Here is a 21,968-nt window from a genome sequence, read left to right as displayed (position 1 = left end):
GAAGTAAGTCAGAAAGAGAAAGACAAATACCGTATGCTAACACATATATATGGAATTTAAGAAAAAAAATGTCATGAAGAACCTAGGGGTAAGACAGGAATAAAGACACAGACCTACTAGAGAATTGACTTGAGGATATGGGGTGGGGGAAGAGTTAGCTGTGACAAAGCAAGAGAGTGGCATGGACACATATACACTACCAAACGTATAGTGGATTGCTGGTGGGAAGAAGCCGCATAGCACAGGGAGATGGGCTCGGTGCTTTGTGGCCGCCTGGAGGGGTGGGATGGGGAGGGTGGGAGGGAGGGAGACGCAAGAGGGAAGAGATATCGGAACGTATGTATATGTATAGCTGATTCACTTTGTTATAGAGCAGAAACTGGCACACCATTGTAAAGCAATTATAGTCCAATAAATAAGTAAAAAAATAAAATAAAAAGTCCTTTCTATGAAAAATGGAGACTAATTTTTTATGGAAGGAAAGATTCTTTCAATTCTATAGTGCTTTACAATTTTCAAAAATTTTACACATATGATTTCATATAATCCCATAATAACCCCGTTTTTCCCCTACCCCTCTATTGCCCCTACCCCTTCCTTCTCCCCCACTGGTAACCACTAGTTTGCCTTCCATATGTATGTGTCTGCTTCTTTTTGTTTTATTCACTAGTTCGTTGTATATTTTACATCCCACATATAAGTGGTACCATATGGTATTTATTTTTGTCTGACTTATCTCATTTAGCATAATGCCCTCTGAATCCATCCACGTTGCTACAAATGGCAGAATTTCATTCTTTTTTATGGCTGAGCTATATTCCATTATATATATACATACCACACCTTTGTTATCAATTCATTTGTTGATGGATAGTTACGGCACAAGATCTATTTTTTTAACTGACATATTGATAAAATAGATATGTGAAAATAGATGACTTATCCTATATGGTTGAACTACTACACTAATTACACCAGATTTCAGAGCGCTGGTGGCCTAGACTCTAAAATACTTATACTTGAAATTGAAAACTTCTCAAATGAAACTTTAAAAAAATCAAATCGCAAACCTGATTACAATTTTGCTGTTGTAGAAAATCATAAAGAAATCTTATAAAATTACACTGTAAAATATTTAAGTGAATCAAAGATATAAACACTGAAGTCCTCCTACCTTAACGTAGCATTTTTTCCGTCACTTCTTGTACACCAAACCTGGCGGGTTTGATAACCTATCTCTATGTCGCAGGACTTGGAATGGTGATGTGCCTTGTAACTTTGATGTCTAAAGGTGACCAGCTCCTTCGAATCAGAGCTAAAATCCAGAACAGTTCTTCCACTTAGGTTAAGTTCTTTGAGAAGAGGCAGTCGACATTTACTCCACGGTCCAACCTTAAGGCTAAACATATATTCCTCTGCCCCAAGAGGACAGGAAATGGGAGCATCACAGGCTCTTGACTCAGTCAGGTTGGGACACTGCAACCCTCCATAGAGAGGGGGGGCAATGGCTGAGCGAGTTCTATGCTGTAACTGCTTCCCACATCCCTTGCTACACCTGGACCACTGTGAGAACTCAGAGACCACGCAATCCCGCGGGCAAGGGATGAGACAAGCTTGTTCCATGGGGGGCTGAGGGGCAAAGTGTTCACATATCTCATTCACAGCCACGGTTCTATTCAGCTTCTGAACACAACGCACCGTCCGGTGCTGAAGCCCATGCTGGGCTGTCACGCACTCTGTAGCCCGAGGTCTGGCTTGCCCCAGGGCGGGAGGAACAAGCACACAGTGGTGCCAGTCAGAAACCTCCCACTGGAAGAGGTCTCTGTGCCAGTCACAGACTCGGAAGCAGCTTCTTTCCTTCGGAGGCCTATTGTTCTCATCACAGTTAGACAGGTGACTCGTCCACCCGTCAAAATGGAAACACCAAAGAGCACGACTCTGGATTCCTCCTGGCCCACAGTCTCCTGTACACCTTCCCCAGGGGCCTGTAGGCAGAAAGACAAGGGTATCAGTTACTCCAAGATTCCACACCACCATCCACACAAAAACAGGTCAATCTGCACACCTCCTGACACAACCAGTGTGAAATTATGAATTATGATGAAAAATATAATTGAGTGGCTAAAAATATGGATTCTAACTCAGTTGGCCCTTCTTGAAATCCCCATTCCGTCTCTTACAGCAGTATCAACTTGGATGAATTACTTCAACTTTCTAAGCCTTAGTTTCCTACATAAGAGAGATGATAATAAAAGCACTGACTTGTAAAGATGTTCTGAGGATCAGTGACATAATGTGATGGGAAGTAGACAATACACATTTAATAAATGATTTGTCTCATTATAATTATTATGTTCCAAAGCCTATATACCTAACTCAATATTAATACTTTCTCATTAGGCAGAGTTTCATCTAAAAGAAAAGCCCTAAATCCAGGATTTTAATAAACTAGGATTTTACATGTTTCCAATCCTTCAGCTCACACCTTAAGTAGCTCAGAAGAGAAATACATTTTTAAAAATAGCTTGCAAATCATCCTAAATATATTTTCATTTTCTAAATAGCTCTCCTCAGTTCTGGTTTTTGCTTGCAGAGTGAACTGCGTGAAAAAGAAAAATCTGATATGGGGGGGGCGGGGTGTGGGGAGAAGGTAAGTTAATAAAAGAAGCAGCAGTACTGAATTGTCTCTGGAAATTCTTCCCCGACAATTCTTGAAATATACCTGTTGGGTAAAGCTTCCAATGTTAGCTTGTAATACGCCAAATCTTTTCATTAGTGAATTAGTTTTGTGAGAGAGGGTTCAAAAAATGGACAGATGAAAGAGCTACCCACTGATTTTTTTTTTTTTTTTTTTTTGCATCTAATCTATAGACATACCAGCTGGCCTCATCCAGAAGGCTGATCATCTATCTTTCCACGAGGACAGCAAGTAATCACATTTTGTGTCAATGGAAAAAAAAAAAGTTTCCTCCCTTTTGCTTTACTTAAAAATGTAATATGAGCCTGAAAAAAGTGTATCAGCTTAACCATGTTACCTTTAACCCTTTACTAGGTTTGTGATCATCATAAAGGCATTTCACAGCCTGAGAAACATTTTAACTTACATAGGCGAGAGAAAGAAGGTGCAGTCTTTCTTTCCTTCCCCAAATCTGATCAAACCCCAAATGCCACTTAATTACTTCCTGGACTGTATTTTCATGCACATCCAGTACATTTCTAGGAGCAATAAATGTGTACACAGGCACGTGCATTTAGGAAGAGACGTGCCTCCCCAGAGAAGCAGATATTTGCACTTGGGGCCACATGCTGCAGTGAGGATCTCTCACTTTAGCAGGACAACAGTTTTGGGGTTCTAATGTACACAGTCCTCCTGGTTCTTCCTCCCAGCCCTGTTCTGGGTGTGCAAACCTGCTGTTCTAGGCAATGCCATGTTAGGTACAGTGCTGATGATTTCTGTCTCCTTTCAGTGACCCCACGCTACAGTCTCCTCTTGATGAAATGGACAGAGCAGTTTTACTGGATTAAGTCAGCCTATAGCCACCAAAATGCCCTTGGGTTTGCTCACACTCTTCCCTAGGTGAGTTATCCCAGCACTGCCCACTCAGGGTACAGTAAGTGCACATGGAAAGTGCAGCTTTCAGCACAGGATGATTCAATCAACCATCCTTAAGTCTGATGATTTCCTCTTCAATCACCCACAGTTTAGTACTCTGCAAAATGAGAAGTTCATTGTTACATGACAGCTATTTGCAGGCTCCACATGTCTAGATGTTCTGGAGCAGTTTCAGGTCCAGTATGCCATTCTTTATCCAAATCTCAGACCATGCATGCAAATGTTTATTATTACCAAAAACAAAACCAGGTTATTCAGTAAAGGACTATTTCAAAAAATACATGGCTGCAGCAAACTTTAAAAATCTAAAATCAGTCTTGACTTATCTAGGAGTTTGGGATTAATATATACACACTACTATATATAAAATAGATAACCAATAAGGACTGACTGTACAGCATGGGGCACTGTGGTCAATATTTTATAATAATCTATAAGGGAAAAGAATCTGAGAAAGAATATGTATATAAATAATATATATTCAGTATGTATGTATGTGTGTATATATATATATATATATATATATATATATATATATATATATAACTGAACCACTTTGCTGTATACCTGGAACTAACACACTGTAAATCAACTATACTTCAATTAAAAAAAATAAAATAAAACCAGTCTTGAATGATACAAATAGTTATTAGTTAAAATGAAAACAAAGCTTTTTTGTAAAGCACTAGGTTTTAAAATATAGGCTGTCAGTTTCTCTCTGTTTAGGTAACAAATACACGCAACTCTCTACTTAGGATTTGTTCACATAAATTAAATAATATAAGACCAAGAACGTGGAGCCCCTTCTAACCAATCTTGAAAAACTAACATTAAATTTAATCAATCTAGAACATCTTACAAAGTGATCCTATTCTTACTTTTAAAACATCTGATTAGCACATTTTCTTATTATTAATATTCTGTTTTCTTCTTCTAAGTTTTTGCCTACTTTCAAAATAGTTAAGGTAGCTCTTTTTTATTTGAAATCATTATTATTTTAAACTGTATAAATTACTATTCTTCTCTCAGCTTTCATATCTCCATCTGTACAGAATTTCACCAAACAGCCAATTTTTTTTTCTAGATCAATGGAAGACAAAATATAACTATTAAGAAATAATTACTACCATTTGTTAAAGGCTAGCAGTGGTGTGCTGGGCTTGGCTGCTACCAGGGGACTGTTAAGTATTCAGGAACTTTACCAGGTGGTTGTTAAATCATTCATGATTTAAAATCAGCCATGGTGGGAGTATTTACACCACATTACGAATCAAGTCACATCAAGGCTTTTTTTTTTTAAACAGAGAGACAGCTGGTTTATAGTACACCAGTGGTGATTTCCCAGGTGCCTCCCTCCCTTCCTTCCTTCTTTCCTTATAACAATCCCATGAGGTGGGGCTAGTTTGCTCATTTTATCAGTTGTGGAAAATGAAACTCAGAAGTTACAATGCACACCCAAGGTTACACAGCTAGTGCATGCTAGGCTAGAATGGGACTCCAGATCTGTGGGACCCCAAGCATGGGCTCTTGGCCTGCATTTGAAAAGCATCTTTTCTAGGGTGTGCATTGGTATGTGTGATCCTACGATCACAAGGCAGATCCATTTGTTCGCTTAGCTATGATCTCTCCTATTTGTTTGTTAATATTCCTTTGGATATGAGTAGAACAAGTCATCAAGGCGGTGTGTGCGCCATGATTTCCCCCTCTTGACCCTAGAAATTTAGGGCAGCAGCTCTTGCATAGTAAGACACATGTGTGTTTATAAATATTAGTCAGTGCATTTAGGAAGGCACAGTCAAGGGAGAATAGTTTTTCTGCATGTTAAAGCGAACCCTGCAGACAACTGAAAAACGTGAATAACAGGCAAACGTAAAGTGAATTGGGTATGCTTGGAATGAATGAAAGACAAATTGTAAACAAGACGTCCAAGATACAGAAAAGACCTCTCAGCAATTGACCTATAACAATTTGCATTTCTCAGGCATGGAGAGAAAATGTGTTCCAGGATTTATTCAGTTGTGTTTGGATATGAACTTTAAACACACACACACACACACACACACGAAAATCACACAGCCCTGAGGGATTTTGCCATTTCAAAAAACATGCATATTGAAGTAATAAAATGTGACCTGCAGTTTGAAAAATCTTAAATCCCTTGTCCAAGTTCAGAAATAGAAGAGCCAATTAAAATTTTGAGCAGTTGCATGGAGAGAAAGAATATCACTTTTAAGCTTGACATATATATAAAACATATGGTTATATTCAGAATATATATCTGAGATAAATAACCTAAAGAGACAAATAAGAAGCCTATGTGTAAACAGCAATCACTTTATACTTCTTAATTGGAAATAAGCCTCAAGTAATACAAATAAAACAAAATTTTCATTTCTCTAGGAGATGAACCCTAAAAGATATTGCTGTGTTTTATGTTAAAAAGTGTTCTGCTTATGTTTTCCTCTAAGAGTTTTATAGTATCCGGTCTTACATTTAGGCCTTTAATCCATCTTGAGTTTGAAGTTTCCTTAAAAAACTAAAAACAGAGCTACCATATATGATCCAGCAATCCCACTGCTGGGCATATATATGGAGAAATCCATACTTCGAAAAGATACATGCACCCCAATGTTCATTGCAGCACTGTTTACAATAGCCAAGACATGGAAACAGCCTAAATGTCCATCAACAGATGAATGGATAAAGAAAATGTGGTACCTATATGCAATGGAATACTACTCAGCCATAAGAAAGAATGAAATAATGCCATTTGCAGCAACACAGATGGACCTAGAGATTATCATACTAAGTGAAGTAAGTCAGACAGAGAAAGACAAATATCATATGATATCAATTATATGTGGAATCTAAAAGATGATACAAATGAACTTATTTACAAAACAGAAACAGACTCACAGACGTAGAAAACAAACTTATGGTTACCAAAGGGGTAAGGGGGGTAGGGGGAGGAATAAATTAGGAGGTTGGGATTAACATATACAACTATATGTAAAATACATAAACAACAAGGACTACTGTATAGCACAGGGAACTCTACTCAATACTCTGTAATAACCTATATGGGAAAAGAATCTGAAAAAGAATAGATATATGTATATGTATAACTGAAACCCTTTGCTGTACACCTGAAACTAACACAACATTGTAAATCAACTATACTCCAATATAAAATAAAAATTTAAAACAAAAAAAAGAAAAAATTTAGAACAATTAAAGGATAAAAGTTTAATTATATACGTAATGGGGCTTTAAATTAACACTTGAAAACATTTCAATGGTATAATAGGAATAGTAATTTTAAACTTGTTTATGTGCACAAAGATTATGTAAAAACACCATCCACCTGCAACTCACTATCCTTTCTATGAGATAAGCACAGCTACTCTGGAATAAACTGTGCAGTATATTAAGTCACATCAGTTTTAATTAATATGTTAAGATTTTGGTTTAATAAATATTTTGGACACAGAAGGGTAGCATCGGTGAATTCTCAGGTTATATTCACCTTTAAAACTGTGTGGTTCCTCTTTTTTGCCTGTGTTTTGAAGAAAATGCAAATCTGTGAATGCTCTAATGTAATATTCCTCTAGAAGCAGAAAAGTGCTGGCAAACTGTATTCTCTTAATTAAGTTATCCTTAAGTGGAGTAGTTAGATGAATGTATCACCCAAACTAAATCATCACAGGTAAGGCAGCCCGCTGGATGCCTGAATTTTAGGTATAGTAATCAGTAAGAAGCCTGCCACAAAGAAAAAAGAGTAATCCAGAGAATGGGGAATAAACACATTCCCAGGAGCTTTCACACAGTACTTGCCACTGTTTGAGGCAGCAACCCTGATTTAATACCATTCATGCAATAGGAAGAGATGTTTGTTTTATTGTTAATTTTTTTCAACCACAGCTTTTATTACCCTGACATTGCTTTATATTTAACTTGGGCAAGAGTACTGAGGAATGACATGAATGACAAAACCGAGCATTAGAGCCCTAAACAAATTACTGGTGGATAATTACTATGCCAAAGCACTCAGAAGCCTCAGCATTATAAAAAGTGACATAAAACAGCGCTGATCTACTTGTAAGATGACTCACCTCCGAGAAATGGCTTGAAATTTCTGTCATAATTTTCACATCTCAAAAAGCTTTCACCCTGATCATGGAGGAATTAAAGTAATATCTCCATTACATAGTGGACAATTATCTAGGAAATCACACTTTCTAAAATACATCAAAGAACCCAAGGGATGAAAACAAAAGTGGCCAGCAAGCATTCATTCAGTGAAACAACCATTATTCTTTACCTGCTAGTTGATAAGCAGTGTGTTAGACTCTGGGAATATAAAAATGAATGAGATATTAAACACGTGTCACGAGAACTGTGCACTAAATATAATGCCAACATGCTCATGAAGAGGACATCTGGCCACTCCCTCAGGCCTAGCTACACTTAGTTTGTTCACATTATTAACAACCTTAATTTGGTTTCCCAGAGCTCATTAGATAGAAAGCAGCAAAGCAGAAGTTGAGAGGGACCACTGGAGGCAGGTACACTGGTGAAAGACAGAAGAGATGATAGTTCCTGAGTCTACATTTCAAAATCTATCATGATAATTAATAACGTCCACTAGCAGGGGATGTATAAAGCCACCCAACACTTTCTAACCTCTCAGAGCAAACCCACTTATTAGATATATCCATTTGTGAGTTATGCCTCTGATAGAAACAGACACACAACATAAAAAATGGAGAAACAAAAAAATATTTAATGGGAAGGAATTTAAACCCTAATACATTTCATTTATTTCTTCTTTATTTTATTTTTTAAAATATTTTATTGGAGTATGGTTGATTTATAATGTTGTGTTAGTTTCAGGTGTACAGCAAAGTGAATCAGTTATACAAATACATATATCCACTCTTTTTTAGATTCTTTTCCCATGTAGGCTATTACAGAGTATTGAGTAGAGTCACCTGTGCTATACGGTAGGTCCTTATTAGTTATGTATTTTATATGTAATAGTGTGTATATGTCAATCTCAATCTTCTAATTTATCCCTCTTCCCCATTACCCCCGGTAAGTTTAAGTATATCTCTGTTTTGCAGATAAATTCATTTGTACCCCTCTTCTAGATTCCACATATAAGCAATATCATATGATATTTGTCTTTCTCTGTCTGAGATACTTCACTCAGTATAACAATCTCTAGGTCCACCCATGTTGCTACAAATGGCATTATTTCATTCTTTTTTATGGCTGAGTAATATTCCATTGTATATATGTACCACATCGTCTTTAATTCTTCTGTTGTAAAAACAACAAACACATGAAAGTTTAACAATATGTTACTAAGTAACCAATGGATCACTAAAGAAATCAAAGAGGAAATCAAAAAATACCTAGAGACAAATGACAACAAAAACACAACGATCTGAAACCTATGGGAAAAAGCAGTTCTAAGAGGGAAGTTTAAGCAATACAATCTTACCTCGAGAAACAAGAAAAATCTCAAACAACCTAACCTTATACCTAAAGCAACTAGAGAACGAAGAACAAACAAAACCCAAAGTTAGTAGAAGGAAAGAAATCATAAAGATAAGAGCAGAAATAAATGAATAGAGACAAAGAAAACAATAGCAAAGATCAATGAAACTAAAAGCTGGTTCTCTTAGAGAAGATACAATTGATAATCCTGTAGCCAGACTCATCAAGAAAAATAGGCAGAGGACTCAAATCAATAAAATTAGAATTGAAAAAGACGTTACAGTGTACACCACAGAAATACAAAGGATCATAAGAGACTACTACAGGCAACTATATGTCAATAAAATGGACAACCTAGAAGAAATGGACAAATTCTTAGAAAGGTACAACCTTCCAAGACTGAACCAGGAAGAAATGGAAAATACGAACAGACCAATCACAAGCACTGAAATTAAAACTGTGATTAAAAATCTTCCAACAGGGCCTCCCTGGTGGCGCAGTGGTTGAGAGTCCGCCTGCCGATGCAGGGGATACGGGTTCGTGCCCCGGTCTGGGAGGATCCCATATGCCGCGGAGCGGCTGGGCCCGTGAGCCATGGCCGCTGGGCCTGCGCATCCGGAGCCTGTGCTCCGCAACGGGGGAGGCCACAACAGTGAGAGGCCCGCATACCGCAAAAAAAAAGAAAAAAAAAAAAATCTTCCAACAAACAAAAGTCCAGGACCAGATGGCTTCACAGGCAAATTCTATCAAATATTTAGAGAAGAGTTAACACCTGCTTATCTGAAATTCTTCCAAAAAATTGCAGAGGAAGGAACACTCCCAACCTCACTCTATGAGGCCACCATCACCCTGATACCAAAACCAGACAAAAATATCACACAAAAAAGAAAATTACAGGCCAATGTCACTGATGAACATAGATGCAAAAATCCCCAACAAAAAACTAGCAAACTGAATCCAACAACACATTAAAAGGATCATACACCATGATCAAGTGGGATTTATCCCAGGGATGCAAGGATTTTTCAACATCCACAAATCAACCAATGTGATACATCATATTAACAAACTGAAGAATAAAAACCACATGATCATCTCAGTAGATGCAGAAAAAGCTTTTGACAAAATTCAACACCCATTTATGATGAAAACTCTCCAGAAAGTGGGCATAGAGGGAACCTACCTCAACATAATAAAGGCCATATACGACAAACCCACAGCAAACATCATTCTCAATGGTGAAAAACTGAAAGCGTTTCCTCTAAGATGAGGAACAAGACAAGCATGTCTGCTCTTGCCACTATTATTCAACATAGTTTTGGAAGTCCTAGCCACGGCAATCAGAGAAGAAAAAGAAATAAAAGGAATCCAAATTGGAAAAGAAGAAGTAAAACTGCCACTGTTTGCAGATGACATATAATACTACACATAGAAAACCCTAAAGACGCTACCAGAAAACTACTAGAGCTCATCAATGAATTTGGTAAAGTTGCAGAATACAAAATTAATAAACAGAAATCTCTTGCATTCCTATACACTAACAATGAAAGATCAGAAAGAGAAATCAAAGAAACTGTCCCATTTACTATCGCATCAAAAAGAATATCATTTAAGAAATTCCACTGCACTTTTTACAGTAATAAAAAAAATCCCTTATTAATACTAAAACTATTTTCAAGATACATATGTGTGGCCCGAAAAATAAGTGTGCTAAAGAGTTCTAACAATTATCTTCAGAAAAATTTAACAGCAACAGTTAAGAGCTACCAAACATTATTTTCGTAAGTATAAAGATACACTTTTGATGACAATTCATGATTCCAAGTTCAAGACCACCACAGAGTATCTGGACTGAATATTTATACTTCCAGTAAGCATACGTACTGCTGCTAACATCCCAAGCTCTTTTTGCATGATTGTGTTTTGTTTAACACCTAACAGCATGTTCTAAGTCTATTTCATCACTGTGGACAGATACCTCTGTCACTTATCATTAATGATTATAAATTATTAGTTGCCAGTGGCTAGAACATCCATTAAAAGAACCCTGACAGCAGAGCAGATTAGAAATACATCTGAATGGCTAATCAGCTAATGCAAACACCACAGAGACAGAAAACCACCTTTTAAAAACTATTTATCAATATTTCTGGTTTCTAAAAATTCTGAATCCTAAAAGGGCATCTCAAACCTCATATACTTCATTGCACCTTGACACAGAGTGGGTCTTTTCAGATTACTCAAATCTACAGCCTCCTAACCAGCTAGATTTTGGGAATGGGAAGGAAATCTTATAGCCCACAGTTTTTGGAGGAGGAAAATGAAGTCCCAACAAATTCAAGGACTTGCTCAAGGTCACACAGTCATTTGGAGCAGAAATGGAGCTGACAATTGCCTTCCAGAGGCCCAATCCAGTGATCTTTCCAGTATATCACACTGGCTTCCACTATAACACTCTACAAATGTAAGGGAAGAAAAAGCGCTCCATCAGTGGTTGTAATCCAAGGTGTAGGGGAGGGGAGGGAGGAAAAAGAGAACAAACAAATGGAAATTACATAAAAACACACATTGCACAAGCAACAAACTGTCCGTGAATGCTGAGGGAATTTAGTCTCCTAGATTAGCACCTAGGAGCAGACAGCTGTTCCCAGGGGCCCTTCACAATTGATTATGTGAAATGGGATCCTTCCTGCCTCTGCATGCTTGAGAACACGGACAAAGCTACTGTTCAGGTACATCCAGCAAGGCTCAGGGGTTCAGCACACAAAGAAAGCTTCAGGCACCAATAAGAATGGTGTGTCCCTAGAATAAATATAGCAATAATAGTAACAGCTGTCATTTTTGAAATACCTACTATCTTCCCAAAACCATACGCATATTATTGATATTGTTGTGCTTTGCTAGATGAAATCATGAAAGCCTGGGGTCAAAGAGCTTTCTCAAGGTAAACTGCTCAGGTACCCTGACACTGAACTCTCCACTTCTATCGACTCCAAATCTTTCCCACAATAATTGCAATTTAGAAGCCATATCTCTTGAGCCAATGAAGCCTTGCAATGCCCATTGGGTAAAATATATTTAGGAGGGGATCTGTCCTGAGTGCAGCTGGTGTGAGGGGCTCGGGGTCCTGCCCTTCCTTACCTGCCTAAAGCCCCTCAGCCCTGCCTCAGTCCCAGCTCAATGGCCTGGCTCCCTGATGGCCCCGGAACTCCTGGGGCTCTGATACCTTTCAAGGGATATTGATGGGGTGTTCTCATCCTAGCTCCATTCAACTTTGACTTTACTTACAACAAATGCTCCAGCTAAGCCCTCTCGATTCCCTGGAGAAGCAGAAGAAAATCATTTAGTCAGCTGTTTTTTATTGGTTCAGCAGGAAAGGCAGTGAAGAGTAAGCCAGACACGGAGTGAATCTCACCCACTGTTTGTCTGAAGGACTTTCTCCCTTTCCTTGTTGACCACTAGGCAGTGATGACCCTTCAGGGGGGACCAGAAATCTGTTTGCTTTATACCACAAAGACAGCAAAGTGGAGCAGGTGCTTGGGATGCTGAAATTTTTAGGCTGTGTCTCTGCCCAAAAGACAAGAATCAAGTATTATTTCCACAGTGAATAATCAATATGTGTTGGGCTTGACGAAGGAGGCCTTGCTTACTGTTGTCTATTAGAGGTTCACAGGAAAGGCAGCAGTGTTGGCACTATACACACAGGCTTTAAAAGTACATAAAGCAAAAGGGCTGGATGGCATCCAAACATTTTATTTACCATTAAGCAACTCAAGAGTTAATTTTGCCTAGGATGAAAATTACGCCAGAGCACACTTGAGATAATATTCTTTCTCAGTAAGTTCAATGTTCTAATGGTTCCATGGAGTCTATCTGCTTCTTAACATGTAATCCCTCTTTCTAAAAGCAGATCTTCATCTGGCTGATGAGTGAGAGAGAACAAAACATAAGCTGCATTTGGGTGGACAGAACATCTAATGCATCTAATTTTTTTCAAAGGAATAACTACTTCTGTTTTGAACCAGTAATTTTAAGACTATTCGAGCTCTACTCTTGTCACCTGGAAAATAATTTCCAAGTAACTGCATTTGAAAAAATATTTCAGAAACTGCAGTACCATGGCATAATCACAGTATTTTTTTCTATCTGGAAACGACTGGAAACATCTCTTTATGCTGTATAGTCTAATAATTATACTGAAGATTCTACAAAGGCTTTACAAAGATCAAACCCAATCAATTACTCAGCAGCTTTATCTCTTCAACATCAATCCAATCTGTCCATGCTTCTTCATCCCTACTGTTACCACCCTCGGCAAAGTTATCATCTTTTCTTACATGAATAAGAGGAGTAGCCTCCTGTCTGGCCTTCAGAATCCACTGCCTCACCCCACTCCCTGCCGCCAATACTTTCTCCTTATTACAGATATATATCTTTTAATAATTCAAATCTGTACCACTTTTGGTGCAGTGTGTTGTCTATATATCATTTCCATGCTCAAAGCCCATCGGCAGCTCCCTATTCCTCTCAGAATAAATAAAACCAAATTCTTTTTTTTTTTTTGTGGTACACGGGCCTCTCACTGTTGTGGCCTCTCCCGTTGTGGAGCACAGGCTCTGGACGCTCAGGCACAGCGGCCATGGCTCACAGGCCCAGCTGCTCCGCGGCACGTGGGATCTTCCCGGACCGGGGCACGAACCCGTGTCCCCTGCATCGGCAGGCGGACTCTCAACCACTGCACCACCAGGGAAGCCCCCCCAAATTCTTAATATGGCATACAAGTGCCTGCCTGATCGGGGCCCAGCCTTTCCCCTTAGTACCCAATCGCCTGAGTCACCCACATTCACTCACTGCTCTCCCATGATGTTGGCCCTCTTCCAATTCCTCTGATGCTCCAAGCTCCCTCCCAAACCTGGGCAACCACATGTACTGTCTTTTAAGCCAAATCCCATGCTCCACTCCCTACATCCCAACTCAATTTCTACTCACTCTTCACTTTCTTAGGGAACTCTTTCCTATTCTCTGACTGTACCTTACTCTTATACATAGCATTCATCACTCTTGCAATTGCAAATCCAACGGTATGGTTCATTGTTTAATATGTGTCTCTCTCACTTGATTCTAAACTCCATGATGGCAGAAATGTGCCGGACCTGTTCACCACTCTATTCCCAGCACTAACCCAGAGCTTGGCACATGGTAAGCATCCCATCAATACCACACATTATTGAAGCTAGAACAAACAGCATAGTAGGAAGCAGAATCATGTCTTCATATAATTAGCAGTATTGTCACCACTGAAAACTCATCACACCAATGGGTTGATGGTTTTACCCAAATGAGGAAAAAGTTAAACAGTCTTCTCTGTGTTTCCTTAGCTTATGCTTAAAAGAAGAAACTTCCAACATAATGCCCAATGGAATTCTTAAATACTGTTTTTTACAAAACTCCACTTGTGATATCCATTACTCTTTGTTGCAACTCTCTGGACTCCTTATTGTCAGGCTCCATAAAGGCCATGAACTCAGGGATGGAGTGTCCAATCTTCTTATGGTGGTTAGCATGTTAAATGTACTGAAATACACATGTCTACAGAAATACCTTTGATCTTAGTCATAGCTCTAATCAGAATATACTAATTGCTTCAGGAACATCACTGAACAAGATGCTATTGTCTTTTTTTTCTTAGAGGATTCAAATAAATAAGAATTACATATCAGATCTTATCATCCCAGCCTACAACTCACATCTTAAAAAGTGGCAGGAGGCAGAATTATCACGATGGTCACAGACTTGTTAAAATAACAGCAATAGCACTGTGGCAGACGCTATGCCCGACACTTTATAACAATCATGTCACACAGTCCTCAAAGCAGCCTTGCAAAATAGGCTAATTTAAGAAAAACTTCTGGATGCCCTAAGTTCCCTGGTTATTTTCAGGAAAATCGGTAGAAGGAATAAAAAGAGAGTGAATATGATCTTTTCAGAGTTTGTTGACACGATAACATTCTCATGCACCCAGGAAAACACCTAAGAAGGGAAGGGTCTGGAAGGCCCACGTTAAGACTGTTAACTTGGACCACTCCTCAGCCTGAAGAGGAAGCCACAGAAGCAAAGAGAAACCTAAGAATCTGGCCAGGATTAGGTTCCCAGCTGGAACCTTGAAGATTCTGTGGAAATATCTTCATGTTCACATCCTAGTGGGGCTTTGAGTGGTACTATTATTCTGAAGGGTAAAGTTTAGGTCAGAGACCCAGTACCCACATTTGTATGGGGTTGAGGGATGGGAGAACCATGTTTAAAGGGTATGTTTCATTGACGGAAACACAGAGATTTATTAGAAGGAAAATATTTTTGAAAATGAACGTAGCCCAACTAGCGTCTGGCTTTTGTGTTGCCAGAAGTCTAGTCCATTACGGTTCTGTTGGACGTTCCTGAAGAAAGGTTTCCCTTCCCCTGCCACGTGCCTCCTGGCTCAAAAATAAAAGCTTCCCCTGACCCTTCTCCTGTCTGGAAAAAAACTGATAAGAATGGAGATACTGATGTTAGTGAGAGAGAGATAGAGAGAGCCTGTATTTTGCTTCCCCAGAAAGGAAATGGCAGCCGTGGGTGTCCAGGCAGAGCAGGTCAAGGCCACTGGTCACCTCCTAGAGATCCAGGGCTCAGCACAGTGGGGAAGCAACACAAAGGACCAGGTGCAGCACAGAAGTTCTAGAGAGAGTTCCCAGCCCACCTATCAGGAATAAGGGCCTTCTAAGTGGTGACCAGCATGAAGTGATGGCTGAGGAATAGGTGGATCTCCCAGACAAAAGAGAAAGGACCCTGGTGGTAGAAGGGTTCAAAACAATCAAACTAAGCTAAAGATGAACGAAAAATAGTATATTTCTTGCACACCTAAATTTTGGGGGGGTGTTTCACTAATTTATTCTGGAGAAATCTTGAAAGAAAGTAGAAATATAATGCCATAAAAATGCATATAGTCAATAAGGCAGAAGCAGGAGGGTAGAGAGGTAAAGCGTAATGCCCACCAGGACTGGCCACTGGTGTTGTCCAACTGGAGACACCCCCCCACCTGCCATTACCCATTCTAAGGCCAATGCTTAATTCTAGGCAAAATGAGATTGAGGAACAAAATGAGAATAAATCACCAAAGAGCAGATAAAGCTGATTCATTTCTGAGCTGGTATAAAATCAGTACAAAGAACTTGAAGACTTGGCTGCATAAATACTAAACAAGAAATTCTGGAATAGACATTGTCCTCCTTGGAAGAAGGTGGGATCTCAAGAAAACCTCCCTTTGAGGAGAAGGTTGCTGCTGGCAAAACTGGCAGCCTGAGTTTTCAAGAGATAGGGCGCGTCAGACATTCTTATAAGTGGCCATGGATCGGCATGAACTGAAGAAGGCCTACCTGGGTTCATGATCTACTCGGTCCACATAGTGGTGCACCTAAAGTTTTTAGCTGAGATGGGTACCCAGTATAATAATCACCACCACATATAATAATTAAAGGGAATCAGAGAAGTAATAATAAATACATCCCCTACCAGCGCAAGGGCTGACAGCCCCACAGGACATTCAAGCCCTTCGCTCAATAGCGCACTGAGAAAATCCAACCTCATGACCCTTTTCTAACTGGGTGAGCACAGGGCAGTGGCTTGCAGCCTGTGTCAACTCCTTTTAGTCCCTCCACCTCTCCACTCACGCATGATTGGAATGTCCCAGTGTGCTTTGTGGGAATTCAACTTACACTGAAAGTGAATTGAAGAAATGTCATTTGAGATATAGGGGTAGTTTACATTCACATAATGAAAATAATAATTATTATAAGGTAATAATCACTTGATAGACGTAGTATTTACACAGATGATTGAGAAGAGAAAAAAAAAATCACTGGATTTTAACTGTTCCTGGGGACAAGTAAGTACTGTGCTGCCTCCCTGCGTTTCCTGTATCATCAGATTCCCACTCAAGATCACACATCATCATTCAGGGATTCCTAAAATGTTTTCAGTGGAACAACGGCATCCTCTGAGATCAGTAGGCAGGGACAGGCTCTGTTATTAAATAAATTTGGGAACAATGCAGAGTTAAACCAAACTTAAGGTTTTCTTTTTTGTAGGACTCCTCCAGTGTATGTAAGAGCTTTTAATATACATGGTGAATCCCCAAGAATTTATCCCTAGTGTGTAATGTTCACAAATTTCTTTGCCTACCTCACTCTTTTTTGAGACAAACAAAAAGAAAATATTTTGTATGTGTGATGTTTTGCTCTTGTTAGATGAGGTAGTTGATCATATTTTATAACCTTAACAAGTCGAGATAACATGAAATAAAAACTTTTATAATTTCAATTTCAGGATCCATATCCTACATCAAGGTTGAAATGCAACTTCCTATTCAAAGACTAGCACTTACATCCCTCCCAGGATAAGAACACACAAAACCACATAGCAAAGAACACATCAGAGGTCTAAGATCTGCCACCTGTCTACAAAGAAGGAGACAGATGTAAATCACACAGCAGAGACTGCAGATTTGTTAGGCATTAGTTGAGTGATTTAAAAAGTCTAAGACACAAGACCAAAGCACATGGAATAGTGACAAGGCTTAATGCTGGATAGGCACAAACCAATTCAGAGCAATCATTGAACATGTCACTAATTTACAGCCCAATAAAATGATCTAGCATACAGTACCCACCATCTAGGTTTAGATTTTCTATATCATTTCAGACATAGCTTGTGTTATGCTGGTTTTACTTCAGGATATGACAAGGTGTACTTTATAGGCTATGCATTAGTGAATTATAGCAATGTAATCATCGATTCCAAGTTTAGAACACAACTTACTGACTCTGTATGCCATGCTAGGAGTATTACATGAATCCAATATTCTGCAATAATACATAATAAGCAGGACTGGTTTATACATATTTATATAATTATATTAGCGTTTTATTATATTAAATATATAGTACATATGATATTAATATTGTTAATACATTATATACATTTTAGCCAATTCAATTTCTTATGCATGCTATATTTTATATATGTCATTACATATATTATGTACTATACAAAATATATAAATATAACATGTTACATAACCATAGATATAGTATGTATGAGTTTGTGTGTATGTGTAAATATATATATATATATACACACACATGCACATATGTATATTGCCCACTTAATCTGTTAAGCTCTTAGTATATTTCATTAGTACATCTCAATACCCACCCCTAATATGTATCACCTCAATTAGAGACAGTCCTGCTTATCTGCAACTCCCAAGCCCATCCCACCACCAATAACCTCAAGAAGTCTTTTTCTGCTTCTCTCCTTCTACACAAACAAATGGGTAACTATCCCCCTTAGTTAAAATTCTGTGCTTATGAATACAAACATCAGAGCACTGATATTCAACATGTGAGAAACTTGAGTTCTCTCTCCATACAGAGACCACACAGAAAGTGATGAAACATAGGTATTTCTGAATCATGCCCAAAATGATTAAATTACATTCACTGTCATTTTAGAGTGAACTATACTCTGTTATATCCTTGTTCTCCAAAAATCAATACATAATTCATGGTCTAGATGGGGCAATTTAATGTGAACCATACAATTCTACTCCCTGGGCACTGGCTTACTGTAACACGCTATTAGAACTCTTTATCCCCCTTGTGATTTCAGAGAATTAGTCTGAGCACCTCGTAATTCCTATCCTGATGAAACACATTATCAAAAGCCTATACCACTTGGAAGTAATTGAAGTCCACACTTCCTAATCCACATTAAGATTTATTTGAGGTTTTTTTTTTTTTTTTCTTACTCTGTTCAAGACAGATGTAGTCTCAGCATGAATCCCTGTCTTTTACCTTTTTCCAGCTGGACAACATAAACCATGGGATATGTTGAGCAAGGGATCTACTAGGTCCCAGAAAGGGATCACATGACCTCTTTGTTCACCTAGGGGAAGGGAAGAATCAAAATTAGCTTTCATACTTAGTCTAGGGTCGGGGACGCTGGTGACCCAATAGCTCCTGTATGCCTTTCTACTGGAACACATTTTCAGCACCATCCAACCTTTGGAATTCTCATTTAACAGTCCCTTTGGGAGTGAAACACCCCGACTCCTCTTTGACATGCTTCTTTCTTGTGACAATCACAAAAAACAATGAAGGTAGAGCATCACTCACAATGTGGCCAGATCTTTTGCTCTACTACAGGGGTGACTGCAGATATGAACATTTTGTCTGTGGTCTGGAAGCCTGGCCAGGAAATCAGCACCTTCCTTTACCACCTGGGCCTGCTAAAAGGACAGAAACACAGTAGAGTAGGTGGGGCTCTGTTCACAGCACCCCAACAAACTAGCCTTAAATGCTTACATTAATTTATTCTTCTAATAATCTCAAGTGAGGAGTCAAGGACCTCAACTACTTTAAACTAGGAAGAAACAGGTTTGTGGGAAGTGCTTCGTAGCTATACAGACTTTAGTCCAAATCTTATTTTGCTGTTCAGCACTCTGTGACCTTGAGCAGTGCTTTTACCCTCAACCTTCAATCATTGCAACCTGTAGGCGTGTGCGAACAGAGACAAAGTACGTAAAGTTCCTAATGCAGTGCCTGGCACAAAGTGAGCCCTGAATGAACAACAGGTCCCTGCAGGAGGTGCTGTCTGTTACCAGGCACTTGTCCTACACAAGTGTTGATCCCAAGTTTGCCATTTGACACTTGGGGTCAGATAATTCTATGTTGTGGAGGGTTGTCCTGTGCATTGTAAGATGGTTAGAAGCATCCTTGGCCTCCACGCATTAAATGGCACTAGCACCCCTCCACCCCCAGTTGTGACAGTCACAAATGTCCCCAAACGTTGCCAAACGTACCCTTGGGAGAAAAACTGCCCCGACTGAAAATTGCTGATCTACACTATATCATTCATTCCTAATAAAAATCCTGGGAAGTGGGTGACTCATCCATTCTACAAAGAAGCTATATTACCTGTGTGGGACCCGGGCAGTACTAAGGGGGCAATCCAGGAGAGTAAGCCAAGAGCCTGAACTCCACCCCTGTGTTCCACATCTATAAAATGGGCATTTTTAAAGAAGAAGAATAGAAGTGCCACTGATGTGTATTCAGCATTCTACGTCCAACTTCTGGCTGCCCAAAGCCAGAATGTTTATATGATTGCACATTTCATCTCTCCTCCGCTTTTATTAACTTTCAATAAGCAAATTTTCAGAGCCACCCTCCCCATATACTTCAGTGCTACTTTTATTAAGGTCCATTTTACCCTCCTCCTCTTCTGCTCTAGAAAACAACCCGGACTTGGGAATCAAACAGACTGGATCTGAACAGCAGCTCCTCCACTTTCTAGCTATGTGACTGAGGGCAGGTAACTTAATTTCACCTTTGTATCCTACATAAAAAGCACACCAGATTTTGCAGACTTTCCAGTTGAGTGCACAGCCAGCTCTCCAGGGCGGCCTGCTATGCAGAGCATGGGTAAAAGGTACAAAATTGCAGTTGTGGAGCAAAACCCTGCCCTCAACCCTCTTCTGCAGGGCCCTCACCACAGGTGGTGTGATTCTTTCCCCCTCATTAAATGTACTCTGCCTACCCACAAGCTCTAAAACATTAATTGTATCTTCCCCAGAGACACACAAATTAAAAATAATCCAACTTCCTCAACAAATTGAATACTAGTCAAACGTAACCCAACTGCCCCGTTTACTCTATGACAAAGAGACTGTGGAAATGGACCTGGCAATAGTGCCTGTTAGCAGCCAAAGGCAGTGGTGGCTCTTTTCCAAGGAAAGGGGCCAGGGTCATCAGCAGTGGGAACTGTCCATGAGCAGGGAGTGAAGACCTGCTGCCCAGCACAGAGGAATGATTCCTTTTCATCAGGTGCACTTGAACTTGACCCTTTAGCTTTCAACCCTTACCTGTAGTGATTTTGAATGAGGAGGTTTTAATATGATGCTTAAAAATCTCAAAGAGAAAATGTCAAATATTTCAATCATCTTCCACTCCTAGAACTTCAAAACTCATGAAACATTCTTAGAAAGGACATTTTTAAAGACACACAGCCCCTTAAATTCCAGACTGGGTGATAACTATATGAACATTTTGAGCCCCAAATGTAGAGTGAAATGAAAAACTATGGGTCAGAGTTCCATCTTGTGTTAAAATTTTACAAGGTTAAAAAAAAAAATCCTGAGTGATTCTCCAAAGGAAGAGACCAACAAAACATTTTTATTTTTCTTAAGCATTAAATAAGATGAAAATCTTAACACAAAAATAAGAACATTTGTGATTATCCTTCTCATAGGTGATATGACCAATGCGGATTCTGCTTTATACATTATTACTGATTTAAAACATCCACCTTAACATCCCTAAAGTTATTTGTAATGTTCTCTGAATACCCTTTTCCATACTTTAAGAATGCAGCTAATACAAATTGCACTGTTTATACTACCTTGTCACACAATTGGAAACATGTGAGCATGAAGGAAAAAGCAATCCTTAGATACAACTTGTTAGTACAGAAATTACTTCAGCCAGATAAACCCATATTTATCTTCTTAAGAGATGAAGAGAGGAGGGAAAAAAGCAAAATCATGATTTCAGGCCCCCCAGGTCAAGATTTGTTGGGAAATAAAAACAAGACTTTCTCTCGGACACAGAATGTGAAAAATGGAAACAGCAGACTATAGTTACATGGAAAAACAAATTAGATTCATAAAGGTCCATTCCTTTAGCACAAAAGTACAATATTCATAGTATATATATATATAATATATATATACAATTGTCCCTCGCTATCCACAGGGGATGGGTTC

General features: G+C 39.0%; 1 protein-coding gene across 1 annotated transcript in view; it reads right to left on the bottom strand.

Moving 5' to 3' along the window:
• THSD7B (thrombospondin type 1 domain containing 7B) overlaps positions 1-21,968 on the bottom strand; it is a gene marked incomplete at its 5' end in the record, with an annotated part of 807,803 nt that overhangs the window by 633,904 nt on the left and 151,931 nt on the right. The window contains one exon of the mRNA XM_082630042.1: positions 1,175-1,985. Within this exon, the coding sequence (XP_082486168.1) occupies positions 1,175-1,985 (811 nt within the window). The remainder of the gene's footprint in view (positions 1-1,174; positions 1,986-21,968) is intronic.

The sequence above is a fragment of the Mesoplodon mirus genome (assembly GCF_964341445.2).
Source record: "Mesoplodon mirus genome assembly, chromosome: 8".
NCBI lineage: Eukaryota > Metazoa > Chordata > Mammalia > Artiodactyla > Ziphiidae > Mesoplodon > Mesoplodon mirus.
The sequence above is the reverse complement of the archived record's forward strand: the minus strand, read 5'-3'. Positions and strand labels throughout refer to the sequence as shown.